The 14384-nt window shown below is 36.9% G+C and overlaps 1 protein-coding gene across 2 annotated transcripts in view; it reads left to right on the top strand.

Moving 5' to 3' along the window:
- Window positions 1-14384, top strand: part of OXCT1 (3-oxoacid CoA-transferase 1) — a 151889-nt gene that overhangs the window by 106022 nt on the left and 31483 nt on the right. The window contains exon 14 of one of the 2 annotated variants that reach the window (XM_030927440.1): window positions 10795-10884. The exons of the other annotated variant lie outside the window; for it this stretch is intronic. Coding sequence (XP_030783300.1) covers window positions 10795-10884 — 90 coding nt within the window. The remainder of the gene's footprint in view (window positions 1-10794; window positions 10885-14384) is intronic. 2 annotated transcript variants of the gene reach the window in all.

Below are 14384 nucleotides of genomic sequence, written 5' to 3'. Positions count from 1 at the left end.
TATTTCATAGAATAAGACTTGCACAGGAGGAACAAATTAAGACTCTAACACAGAGTTATCAATTTGCTATGAATGTCATAGCTATTAATTCCCAGTAGGTACTTAAGCAGTCATTAAACGGGGTCATCAACTGAATCCAGAGGACATTGTGAGATAAACAGTAGTTATTAATTTAATGTAGAATCAAAATACTTTTGTATTATTCCACCCAATCCTATAATACTTGCTCAATAGGGCACGTACATTTATTATATATAGCATGCTTTTTTGCAATTGCTCTTAACTGCTTTTTTTTAAAATCTTTAAAATTTATCGTCTGTTATTTTCTGATCCTTTCTATTGTGGAAAAAGCACTAGTAATGATTTTGATTTATTAATGTTATTTCAGTCACTGTCTCTCTGTTTTTTTTTTTTTTTTTTAATCTCATCCAGCTGTCAGTGATGGCAATATAATTACAATAAGTCTAATTGTACTCTTAGAGCTTTGCAGACAGTGGGAGGAGGTGATGGAGCAAGTGTGTGCTGCCCATGGTTGTAGTTCTCATTCACTCCGCCTTCTCCCCAGCCAACCCACACCCTCTTTGAGGAATCAGAAAATAAACTTTCTGAGAACAACTATTTCCTAATGGCAAAAGAATTAATAATAATTTCATATTCCATGTGAATGAGTTGTTGAGATTAATATATTTTAGTACATGCAGACACATAAATGATGTTTTTCCATTTGTATTTTAGTTTCCTATTTTGTAGTGACTATTGGAGACTTCCTAAAATTATAAACCTTTAAAAAATCATGTGATAGTAATTGTGATCTTTTAAACCTCACCATTAGAACATAGGTTGAACCAACCACATGAAATTCCTATATTTGCAGGTCATACTCCTATGTGGGCAATTTCATATGATTCTAATATATTTCTCTCAGTGATTCAGTGGAAGGAAGAAAATAAATTATCCTTGAATTTTTTTTTTTTTTTTTTTTTGAGACGGAGTCTCGCTCTGTCGCCCAGGCTGGAGTGCAGTGGCTGCTCACTGCAGCCTCGACTTGCTGGGCTCAAGTGATTTTCCTGCCTCAGCCTCTCGAGTAGCTGGGACCACAGGCACACATCTTTACACACACGTTTACTTTACACACACATGTAAAGTAAAGTAAATTTTTATTTTCAAATATTCTACCTGGAATCAGAAAATAGCACATTTATCAGATCTAATGTATACAATTATCAAAAAATCATTTTGAATTGATACACATCGGTTTTTAAATATGTAATTTATTCTGTTTCTGGGTAGTATATAGGCCCAGAAGCTCCAGTGCTTAGCTGTATTCAATAAACTCAATTAAATAACTTAGAGTACCTTTTTATTTATCCTGAAACACTTGGTCAAGCTCTCTCCATCAATGCCTTTTTTAAGAGGCGTGATAAAACAAGGTGAACTCATTTAGCCAGATTGTCTGATGTTTATTTTCATCTCTATAGTATTATGAATAGACTCTATGAAAACTGCAACTACAGCTTCAGAACAGAGCTAGGAGTATGTTTTTCTCTTGCTGTCCATTTTCAAAATCTAACAAATAGATCAGAGTGTTAGTCTATGTGACCTTATACAAAGAGCTTAACCAATCCAAAGTGCCTTAATAACAACGAAAAAACTTTGTCACATATTGATTGTACCTTAAGAAGAGAAAATACATTGGTTTCATAGTTCTAACTGTTAACTTAATAAATACTTATTAATTTCCTATACAAAGGTGGAGTTAATTACCTTGTATAATTAATGACAATTTCATATGCATTGGAATTTTTTCCTGGAGCGATGAGGTTTCGTAAGTGAACTATGGAGACTCTCTTGAAAGGTATTTACACTTTACAAAATGAGATAAATTGGTGTAATTAATAGCTAGGAACAGAACTCATTTTTCTTATTTGAAGTTAATTGATTTCTTTAAGAATCAAACCTATTACATTTGTGACATTTTCTAACCTGCATAAAGTGGTTGGTCTGGACTGTCTTACGATAGATGAATGAAGACTCTGATCATGGTAATAAAATGAGTTTTACTTACACCAGGATCATTTTTGTTTGTTCAGGTTCATTTGCAATAGACAATGTGTTAGAGAAACTTCATGTGGTCTTGGTATAATTTCTGGTATAAACTAGTATAGATGGTTTCTGTAAAGTAAATTTTTATTTTCAAATATTCTGCCTGGAATCAGAAAATAGCACATTTATCAGATCTAATGTATACAATTATAAAATCATTTTGAATTGATACACATCAGTGCTTCTGTTATTTATTATAATGGAATTTATTCTTTTGCCCTTCTAACGGAAAAAATGAACTTTACCCTTTGTGAATGTTTGAAAGAAAACAGAAGTGGTAGCTTTAGGATTTTAGAATTTGCATTTTTTATTTCATTTGGCCGCGGAAACATTGAGAGTGTTTTCAAGACCTATGAGCTATTCAAAAGCAGGAGTTTTGTATGCTTAGTGAAAAGCACAGAACACCTAATAGGTATTAAGTAGATGCTTGGTTAATGACTAATAATTGGGGTATCCAGTTTCTTAGGACTTTTCCTTGGGTGTCTTATAAATGATTTTTCTCCCCACTTGAAAAAACAAATTCAGTGTACTTCAGATATTTATTAAATAATGTTTATTTAACGTTCAGCACTGAAGAAGATATAAAACAAAAAATGTCCTTAGTAGGGTCAATTTTGAAGGACATCATGTTCTGTTCTCTATAACTCTGCGACTTCCTGAGGTGAAGTTTTAATTTTACTTTTTATTTTAGCCACTTCTTTTTTTTCTTCTTGCTATTATTTTCTCTGTAGATAATGCCCCTAGCTTTGATTACTCTCATTAGTACACCTTAATATCTTTTTGATTCTGTATTTTTTAGAAACAAACTTTTACTTGAAGATGGAATTCAGTTTTACTTAAATACGTACTGAAAACAATCTATTATGTATCAGTAACTGCACTGGGTTGAAGATGAACAGGGAAGGCAAAGGACTTATAGTCTAATAAATAATGAGCAAGGGCTGGGCATGGTGGCTGTACACCTGTAATTCCCGCACTTTGGGAGGCCAAGGCAGTGCGATCAGCTGAGGTCAGGAGTTTGAGACCAACCTGACCAACATGGTGGAACCCCGTCTCTACTAAAAACACAAAAATTAGTGGGGCGTGGTGGGCACTTGCCTGTAACCCCAGCTACTCGGGAGGCTCAGGCACGTGAATCACTTGAATCCAGGAGGCAGAGGTTGCAGTGATCTGAGATCCCACCACTGTACTCCAGCCTGGGCAACAGAGCAAGACTCCGTCTCAAAAATAATAGTAATAATAATGAGCAAGATGATATCTTACATCTGCGATAGGTGATTTTTTTTTAATTGAGTCAGGGTCACTCTCTGTCGCTCAGGTTGGAGTGCAGTGGCTGCTCACTGCGGCCCCGACTTGCTGGGCTCAAGTGATTTTCCTGCCTCAGCCTCTCGAGTAGCTGGGACCACAGGCACACATCACCACATCTAGCTGAGGTTTTTTTTTTTTTTTTTTTTTTTTTGGTAGAGATAGAGTCTTTCTGTATTGCCCAGGCTGGTCTTAAACTCCCGGGCTCGAGTGATCCTCCTACCCCAGCCTCCAAAATGTCCAGATTACAGGTGTGAACTGCCATACCTGGCCCTTTGACAGGTGATCTTGATTAGGCGGTAAGGCATAGGCACTGATTAATCAGAACAGATGTGAGAAATCAGAGCACTTGTAGTCATAGCTCCATGGGGTCTTGGAGACTCCCTGTTGTGTTTTTAATTGCTAAATTTGCGCGGAAGAGTGGTTAGAGAGAAAGGAGAAGGTGTCTCATAAAGGAGAGGTCATAACTACTTGTATGGCCTTGCCACTACCTGCCAGTACAACATCAGCCCTGATCTTAAAGCTGTGGTAAATTTTAAAATGGGAATATTCAAGGATGCTGTGAGAGGTTCCTAAAATAATCATGTGGATAGCGTGGGACAGAGATCTGTGAACACTTCCTGAGAGAAGTCATCATGATTTGATACAAAAAGAATAAGCCAAAGCTCACTTGATAGTATGAAGGAGAAACCTCAAGGCATGTGGGAGCCATATGCTGTGTACAAGCAACTCACTATTCCTGGCATGGAAATGGGAACTGGGGTGTGAGGAAACGAAGAGGGGAGGGGCCAGGTTATCACAGGCCTTGAATGCCAGGCTGAGGTGCTTGGACTTTACCCTGAATGGCTGAAGGGTTTTATGCAGAGGAGCAACTTATTCAGATGTGCATTTTAGAGAGGCGGTTTTTGTGGCTGCAAGTTGGACAGAGAGGGACAAAGCTGGACACAGGTTGACCAGTAGGAAGACTACATAACTCTTTAGGGAGAAATCATGAGGATCTTAGCTAGGATGAGAAAAGGTCAAGTTCAAGAAATGTTGGGAGAAGTGGAGTTCTTAGTAGTTGAGTGACTGATTGGATGTGGATTATGAGCGAGCGGCAGGAGACAAGGAGGTTTCTGATTTGGATCTTGAGGTGGATGATTGGCCATTAACTGATATAGGAAATTTGCAGGTGGGTGAGATTTGCCTTTATAAAGATACTTAATTTAGTTGGGATCATATTGAGCTGAGGCATGTATTAATATAACAGTTTTTATTTCTCATTCACCTAGAACCAAATGAGTATCCCTAATTGTCAGTCAGCTCTCTTCTGTGCAGTACTTCAGGGATTGAGATTCTTTCCATCCTATGGCTCCACCATTTTCAACTTGTAGTTTGCAGAAGGTAGAAGAATGTGGAGGATTGTTCTTGCAGGGTTTTATGGTCCAGCCCTGGAAGTAGTATACATTACTTTCACTTTCCATTGTCCAAAACTTATTCCATGTGACCAACTGTAACTTCAAGGAAGGCTGGAAAATGTAGCCTAACTATGAGCTCAGGAATAAAGGAACAATTTTGGGAATTAGTTAACAGGATGTGCCACAGGGTGACAGGGACACTTTTGGTTACTGAAGTCTGAAACTTGGAGGAAAGACCTTAGCTGGAAATGTGGTTTTAGGACTCATCAGAGACGGTGCAGTTTATATCATGAAACTATATGAAGTCACTCTTGGAGAACAAGTAAACAAGAGCTGCAGACAGAGCTGTTAATTTGGCCAACATATAAAGTCTTCTGAGAAAAAGGATGCTAGGTAGAAAACTAAAAGCCTCAATAGCAGTAGGAGGAACCAGGACCATAGAAGACCCTAAGTGGAGAGTTTCAAGGAGTGAATGGAAGACACTGTGATTGCAGTAGATAGATATAGGAATGTAGTAAAGTAAACCCACAAGGTGTCTATTGAATCAGATGATTAACTATTAGAGACATGACTGAGTAGATTTCTCACTTCAAGGGCACAGTCAAGCAGAAACAAGATTTTATCTCTCCAGGGAATTAGCAGAGAGTAGCTGTGGAGAGAGAATGGAGAAACTGGAGGAATGGGGCTAATTGATGACATACAGGGTCCCTGAGAGAACAGGAACAAAAGAGCTTATTAAAATAAAATTTTGAGTTTATCAGAATACTGCTCTTTTGACATGCTTTTTTGAAAAGCCCATATAATGATTGTTAACTGATTTTTATTGTAATTTTTCTAACCTAACAATAGAGAATATAATTATATTTCTCGTTCCATATTAGTTGGTTTACATAATCAATTCACCTGTCCTAGAAAATGCAATTAATCTTTGAAAAGAACTGTTTTTGGTTTTTTAAAAGAAAGTATAACACAGAAAAGAGAAATATTCTTATGTAACTGTGCTATAACTTTGCTATATTATGGCAAATTTTAAGTCTCTTATTTTTCCTAGAGAAAGGAGTTTATAACCTGTATATGTTTAAATTAATGTTATCTTTCTCAGTTTTTTTTCTCTCCTACTCTTTAGCTAGGAGCATGCTTAGAGGACTATTTCTTTTATAGAGCATTTTTTAATAATGGGGAAGACAGATATAAAGAGGCTTACATTTGGATTGAGGTGGGTACTTAATGTTCTGGTATTTAATACTGAGCAACAAGAGCTAGTTTTATTAATAAATCATTCTACAATCATCTTTCTCTTTGACTTCCAATAGATTCACACTTTCTACTATGGCATATAGCATTACTTTAAAATGCTTTAAAAATTGTTTCTATGTATTATAAATTGTTTCTCATTTAAGACCAGAATATTTAGAGGTAACATCTGGAAATGAACCATTACTCTTTATGTACTAATGATAAAGGTGATGGCAAGAATGATTTTCAGTGTGTTCCATACTTTATTTTAAATAGCATTTCACAGAACTTTTCAAATGCATTCATTTTTCCTTTTTGTAAAATCTGTAAAATATCACCAAAGATCATGTTTACAACTTGAATTCCTGTTTTTTTTTTTTGGAGGGGGGGAGTACAATGTAATATTTATACTTTGATGCGATGCGTTGACTTTTTAATGTTACTGCATTTATAATAGTTTTTCTCTTACTTTCTTTAAAATTCTAGTATTAGGAAATAGGATCAAAGTAGATGAAATTATTGATTTCAGCTTAAATCTATTTTCTAGAAAAAAGTGAATCATCATATTCATCTTTTATTTCTAATTCCTGTCTTGGTGCCTGGTTTATAATAGCCTCTGAGTAACTACTTGTGAATTCAGGATACTTGAATCAGTATCTTTAGAAAGGTTGTATAATTGTTGTAATGGAGTATGCAGCATTGCTAGCTCATTTTATTGCAGAATCTTTCCATACTTGATATCAGGGTCAATCCTTAACAGCAAAAAGATGAGTTGGCTATGAAATGAGCATCCAGCAATCATCTCTCCATTATGCTAGCCAGAACGCATTTCAGAACTAGAGTTGCATCATTTAAGAAATGTATGTTTGCTGATGAGATTTTAAAGAAAGCCATACTTTGTGTCATGCTGGCCCAATGCTTCAATCATGCCCAGAAGCTCTCCTTCATTATAGGCCTATTTTCCCCAAGTATAACTTTTCCTCTGTGACTTATTTAAAGGTATATTTTTAGCTCCTTAATCTCCCCGTTTTATCAGCTTCTTGTTTTGTATGTTGAATAGGATGTTGAATTTTGGGGACGAAGATGATGGATGGGGATGGAATCTATATTCCCCTGTTCAGCTATTCCCTTAACTTGTAGTGCTCTCATCTTCTCAAATTTTTTTCCATTCATTCATTCACTCACTCATTTTATTCACTCAGAAATCATGTTGTACCTCTGCAAAATGTCAAGTAGTGTGTTGGACATCTGGATAGAAAGGTGAATTACTGTGCTTAGCACAGTATCTGGCATAGTCACCTCACTCAGAGAGCAGTAGTAAAATGTCCCCTTAAGAGCCTTGCTCAGATCCCCTTCCATTATGCAGCTATAACAGTTCTAATTTGACACCGAATTCTCACCCTTACATATAATTGGGGTGCCACTTTAATATATTAGTCATACTAGCTTCTGTAACAAATAAACCCTTCAGTTTGAGTGGCTTAGCACCCTGTGCACTTATGTTTTACTCATATTGAATGGTGCAATGTGATTCCAAAGAAGTGGGCCATACAACAGATGGTCCTTTAAGGACCAAGGCTGAAGGAAACTTGGCCGTCTTCCAAAGTCGCTTTGGATGTCAGCATCCAGATTGCAGAAGGTGAAAAAACATGAAGAATTGCATGAAAGAGATTTTTGTAGGCCAGAGCTGAAAATCATAGATATCACCTCCATTTTTTCCATTGTCTGTAACTCAGGCACATGGCCACTCCTCACTGGAATAGAGATCTGGGAGATGCAAGTAGTGGCATCCCAGAAGAATGCCTAGCTAAGCTGGAGTGAAGCATGATGATGCATTTCCCGCTTTTGTCAGGGAGTATGCCTTGTATAACCCTGTTTTGTTTTCCTGCTGGCATAAATAGAACACCTTTTCTTCTTTTTAGTAATTGACTGTTTCAGAAATCCTTTGGGAATTAAAATGGAAGGAAATATTTTGTTTTCTGTTTCCAATACAATGAACACACTAAAAGCAGGAAAACCAGGTATTTGAAGGTTTTCCTGTAACCTGCTAGAAATGCTATTAGAAGATACTGCTCTTATCTTTCACAGTACTGCTCTTCCCACCTGACGGGCTACTTTTGTGAATCCTCTCATTTGTGAATCTCCCTGAGCTACTTCCTTCCCTGCCTGCTTCCCCAGCAACAGTCAGCAATTGCATCCTCAGTGTTATACCTTTGTTGGTTTAATTCATTCATCCACTCACTCATCCAAATATTTATAATGGAGAGAAGGAGAGAAAGAGGGAAGGGAGGAAAAGAGAACAGTTGAAATTCACTGTGATTGCATTACATACCGAATAGTACAAAGGCTTAGGGAAAAGACATTTATCTCTACTTTGTGATAGGAGAGAGATGAAAATGTTCCTTTTAGAGGAAGGAATTGTAGTCTGAGTCTTTTAGTATTCATGAATACTTTTCCTTCCATAGGCAACAAGCTTTTCTAGGAGAACCTTGTTCTTCTCTAGCACCCTAGTATAGAGCCACACTTCAACTAGACATTCAGTAAGTTGAAGTGATTGAAGATAAGTGAATACATTTATAAACTCTATTTATTACACGTTTGCATATATCGTCTCATACAGTGCTCACCACAGCTCTGTGGTAGGACAGATATTCTTATTCCCGGTGTATAGATAATGAACCCAAATTCAGAGAGATTTGGTGTTTTGTCATTGCATAGTTAACAGGGTAGATCTCAGGTGTTCTGTACCTAATCTTGTGCATTTTTCACTCTTGGAAAAAAAGCATTAAATTTAAGAATCAAAATAGTGCTGTAAAGGTTGTAACATGTGCTTTGGGGATGAGACATCAAGCCAGCTGAATCTGTTTGAGTGAATGCTATTCACTAATATTGAGTCAAGAGTGTTTTCAACAAAAACAGACATGCTTGGTCTACCATGTTTTATAGTGTGTTATATTCTTGCCAGCACAGTCGTTCATACCCTGCAGGGCCTCTATACATATTTCTAAACTAATTGACAGTAATTTAAAATGTATAAATCAGATTCATCTAAATTGGACAGGCTTCCTTCTCGTTAGAGGCTGGCATAAGTTTTTACCTATTTAACCATTGTGGCACAGGGGACAGAATTTGCTTGTGGTATTCTAATTCAGGGACTTTTTTAATTCAAGGAGTTTTTAACTCTCTAGCTTGGTTTCTGGTTTTCTTTGGCTGCTGCCTTTTCATTCTACCAGTGCTTGCCCCCTCAGTCTGCCAAGGACACTATATATAGAAGTTGAGACTGCTTGGATGTTCTTACCATAGCAGATTGACACATTTTATCATAGGGTTGCTTTAGTGTCTTTTGTTGCTCTACAAATCTCAAACTTTCTCATTAGAGTTTGATAGACATTGATTGCTTCCATCTCTCACTTATTTATATTTTGTACCATATCAGTGTTCTCTACAGAAATATTATGACCAACTTAATAAATTGGCCCTAAGTTTATTAGGGTTGCAGCTAAGAATGAAGGCATTGCTTATAGAAGTTTAAAAGTATACATTTGCACATTATGTTCTGCTTCAAACTGTCTGAAACCAGGCTCATCTTGTACTCTGCACTTCTTTCCCCTGCCACCCTCATCCCTTGCCCCCTAGCTGTTGCCAGCTGCCATCTGTCTTATTTATTGACAGACTCCAGACCACAGAAATGTGGTGACTGCTTCTTTTCTTCATACTGCTCATCTAATTCATGTTCATGTTCTGTTTCATTGACCTGTAAAATGTCTCTGAAGTCATGGAATTCGAGACCCTGTTTTAAAGGCATGTTGAGTGCATTTCCTGATCTCCTTATAGCTCTACCATTATCAAAAAGGAGCTAAAAGCCCTCTAAGACTTTACTGGCAAATCAGCAAGAGGACTTGGGCTAAAAAATAAATAAAATGTTAAGGAGGTTTCAGTTAAAAGACATTTCTCTTCAATATACTTGAGTAAGAATCATTTTACCATCTCTGGAAAAACTTTCTTTTTCCAAACTCTGTAACTAGGAGATAGAATAGATGGAGGGACTTTTTCAGAGCATGTGGTACATAAAAGGTGGTTGGTAAAATATATAATGAAAGAAGGGATGGCCAGATGATCAAAAATAGAATGATAATGGTGAAATGCTCCTGAACTCTGTTTCTGTGTTCTGTTTTTGCTTAGCAAGCATGTTTTTCATTTTATTTTTCTAAGAGCAAGATAAATGCCAAGTGTTAGAAAGGCAGAGCCACCTTTCATATTAGCCATTACTAGAAAAACACCATTAATGCCTCAGTCTACTACTACATAATGGAATTTTAATCTGCTGGAAATCCAAGGGTACTTTAGAAAGTGCCCTTAATTGAAGACTCAGTAGAGTTGATTGTGTTTAAAAAGAAAGAAGTGGATGTCAGGGGTGTTTGGATTTCAATCTGATACTGTAATAATAGTTATGTCCCAGAATTCTGGAAAGGTTTTTAATTTTTTTTAATCCACTGATTGTCTTATTGCTAAAATGTCAAGAAAATCATATTAGCCACACTTAACAAAAGTGACGTAATGTTTATCCTGAACTTTATCCTTCAACCACAGAATAATAGAATGACAGAATATTACGTTATAAGACTTCAAGCACTAAGCAATGAAGGACAATGAGTTTTTAATGATTCTAGTAGGTTATTTTTGCAAGTTAATTTTGTTCTGACACATACAAAAGAAGTGAAAGATACAGAACTATTTATTTTTTGTTTTGCAGGGGAAAATGGTGAAAGGAATGGGAGGTGCTATGGATTTAGTGTCCAGTGCCAAAACCAAAGTGGTGGTCACCATGGAGCATTCTGCAAAGGTAACATATACTATGCTCCCTAAGTACTGCTTTTGGGAATTTACAATACATCAAAACCCAGTGTACCACCAGGTCACCTAACTGTGGATTTTATTTTCTCTGGCTCATTCAAGGTGATAGCATTTACATTTGAGAGAAAAAGATGACAAAAACAGTTATTTATTATTTAGCTAAATAGTTGTTTAACTTTGAGTGAAACCAAACATCAGTGTGTTCTTCAAATATTTGTCCTGCATACATATTAAAAGTAAAAGCTTTAATATCTCCAAAGGAAGTGAAAAGATGTTGGTATGGATGTATTGATTCAGGTTTTAAGGTGGTTATAGTGGTTGCTATCTGTGAGTGAAATGAAAAGCCACAGCAGAACATACATCTTAACAACAGTTATTTTCGAATGGACCATATGGCCTTCACAGCTGTGAGATGCCGTATCCAGAAGATGTTACAAAATAATGGACTAGGTGATAGCTCTTTTATTTTGATAAATCTTTAAATATTTGAGTGCCTATTTCATGCTAGGCATGCTAAGATGTGGCCAAAACTGGATAAAAATTACTGATCTCATGAAGCTTACATTCAGTATTTTTCCTCTTCCTTCACATTAAAATAATAATAGCTACCATTTTTTAGTGTTTACTGTGTGCCAATAATACACCAAGCTCTGTGTATATGTATGAGCCAATGAACTTGATATCTGTGTTCTTAGTATGTCCAGAAACAGAGCTTTAGAGGTTAAGTAACTTGCCTGAAGTTATATTAGAACTAGTAGAGCTCTGATTAGACCTGGCGTCTCTGATTCCAAAGCCCAGTTGTCTCACCAAGGAACTATCAGTGTAAGTTTCTTCCTTGTTCCTGACTCAGTGTCTTTGAACGAACTGAGCTTAATTGCCTTCCTAACCTGAATCCATTGACTTCTGCTGATTTGAAAAGTTGATATTGAGTGCTTTCTTCATCTTCTTTGCCTTCTCTTCATCTTCCTTTATTCTTTATCATTCTTAGTTTTAAAATAAAATCTACCTCTTCTCACTTTGAGACCTGCTAATCTGAGTGGAAATGACAGTTCATTTGCCCTCTTCTTGTTTAGTGATGCAGCATTATGTTAAAGCACGGAACTAGAAGATTCACATCCCACCCGCTTCCCCTGGGGAAGTTTGGTTACAGAGAAATGAATGCCACAAAATGATTTTGTTGTGAAAACAGCTATAAATGTGTGTTATCATAAATTGTTTAGTAAACAGTGGGAGGTGAGCAGTGGTGCATAAATATGGAACAATAGAAATGGAACCAACACAGGTGACTTCTGAGAATGCCTTGCAAATCATCCAAAACACTTCATTTCAGAGGCAGGAAGATGCCAAGCATGCAAATCAAATCCAAATCTTTTCTGGAACATAATGTCTATTTGGAAAAAACTCTTTCAGACTTTCTTTTTGTTGTTAACCTTACTGTTGACACATGAAGGCACTGAAGTTCAGCTTATTTTAGTTTATTTTTGTGTATTCATTTTTAAAACATTAGGCCTATATTTTGCAAATTCTTTTCTTCCCCCCAAGTCCTTTCTTTCTCCTCAGCTGGAATTGCTGGTAGAGGAAAATAAATGGTGCCACCAACTTCAGACTAGAAATATCTTATTAAAGCTTTCCACAGAAAAAAGATCATATTTTTTACCTTTTTCCTTCTGTTAGTGGGGAAATTAGCATTGAGTTTTAGGACAGAATTGGAATCAGGTATTTTTCCATAGATAAGTTTCATTTCAACAAGTCAATAAAGCAATGTACTTCTGACTAAAATAATAGTAATGATTTATTCACACTTAACAGTTAACCTTTGAAAACTAATCAACAGTTTCTCTTCTCACCACCCTCTCATTTTACTTGTGGCCCTCGAATAAGTAGCTGCTACTATTTTGTTAATCTGGACTCATGGTTACTGGCCCACCTCACGGGAAGACAGGGAACCTATTTCTTTTTTGCATCTTTTGCTCTTGTTAAAAGTTGAGAGGAGCTGGAAAGGAGATAGGGAAGAGAGGTTTTTCACTCCTGGTAACTTTTCCAGTTAAGGATCCGTTCTCTTAGACATGCCAGGTAACTTCTTCTGCCTTATGATTAAGTGAACAGCCTAGGGGAGCAATCTCTAGCGTTTTGTAAGACATGGGAGTAAAGTTTGCAAAGAAGGATTAAAACTTGAGAAATATAGTTTTGTATTCTTGTACTGCTGTTTTTGTTTGTTCATTTGTTTTATTTTGTTTTTTTCTGTAAGTGGATGGAGCTATTAACTGGTTTTGGGGTAGGGCTACCTTTTTCCTTATCTATAGGGTTACAGTTAAGTTACAGGTTGTTTATAAATATAGCATTGCCTGACTGGAAAAATGTGTTTTTTGTTGTTATTTTAGTAAGACAAAGGAAACTCTTGCAACCAGTTACTGCCTTTAGTTCAAACTCCAGCAGCTTCTAAAACCTGAGACCTGGCTACCTACGGGTGCTCCTCTGGAGTAACACTTGCCCTTAGATACCTCTGCAACGTATGTCAGGCAAACGGGGCAGACTGGCATTGTAACTTGATTTTCATTTAAGCCTAGACATCAGAGTTCCAGGCAAAGTTTTAAAGTAGGCAAAAATTTTTTTGGTGTCCAGCCACCTTTCTTCTTAAGCTTCTTTTTCATTTCTAAGTATATCTTATCTTCTGCCCTTTAAAAATGAAAAGAAAGAAAAAGAGTAACAAGCTGAGTCCTTACCAGGTGGAGGTGCTGTGCTTGGCACTGCATATGCTTAATCTCATTGATCCTCTGAAGTAAGGTTGAGATATGGGTATTAAGAAGCTTATCCAGGAAAGTGATAGAGCTCGAGTTTGATTCAGTGTGGTGCAGCCTGTGTTCATACTGCACCATGCCACATCCTCACAAAGCTACCTCTGCACCAGCGTCCCAGCCACATCTGCCCTTTCGGGAAGCTTCAGGTTTTTTTTTCCATTTTCCCTGGACAAAGCTCTCTTTGCTTAGATGAGACTTACATCAGCAATGTGTTTAAAAGAAAATAACCCAAAAATCTAATTATATCTTCTAGCACCTATCTCCATTTCTTCCTTTTTGCATTAGACTCCTCCCTGTTTTATCCGGCACACAGATAAACCCAGTGACTGGCTACATTTCCTAGCCTTCCTGTGCATAGATATATCCATGCTACCAAGTTTGGATCAGTGGGATTTGAGTATTTATGATGTATGTAATTTCTGAGGTATGTCTTTAAAGTTAAAGCCAATTGCATTAGATTTTCTGTGTCCCCTCTGTCTGATAAAGGCCTTGACTGCAGCAGCAGCCTTGGGTACAAACCTGTAAACCATGTGCTACGGGTTGCAGAGCTGCCTCCACCACTTGTATCCATAGATAGATTCCCCATTCCTTCCTTTATGGGTTCCCTCCAGAACTCTTTATAATGCCCTCTGCAGCCTTCTAAGGTGCCATCTGAATCTTTGGTACCAACTACTATTATTTTTCACTCAGT

Source organism: Rhinopithecus roxellana, chromosome 3 (assembly GCF_007565055.1).
Source record: "Rhinopithecus roxellana isolate Shanxi Qingling chromosome 3, ASM756505v1, whole genome shotgun sequence".
NCBI classification, from domain to species: domain Eukaryota; kingdom Metazoa; phylum Chordata; class Mammalia; order Primates; family Cercopithecidae; genus Rhinopithecus; species Rhinopithecus roxellana.
Note: the sequence above shows the minus strand (reverse complement) of the source record. Positions and strands in the feature narration are given on the sequence as shown.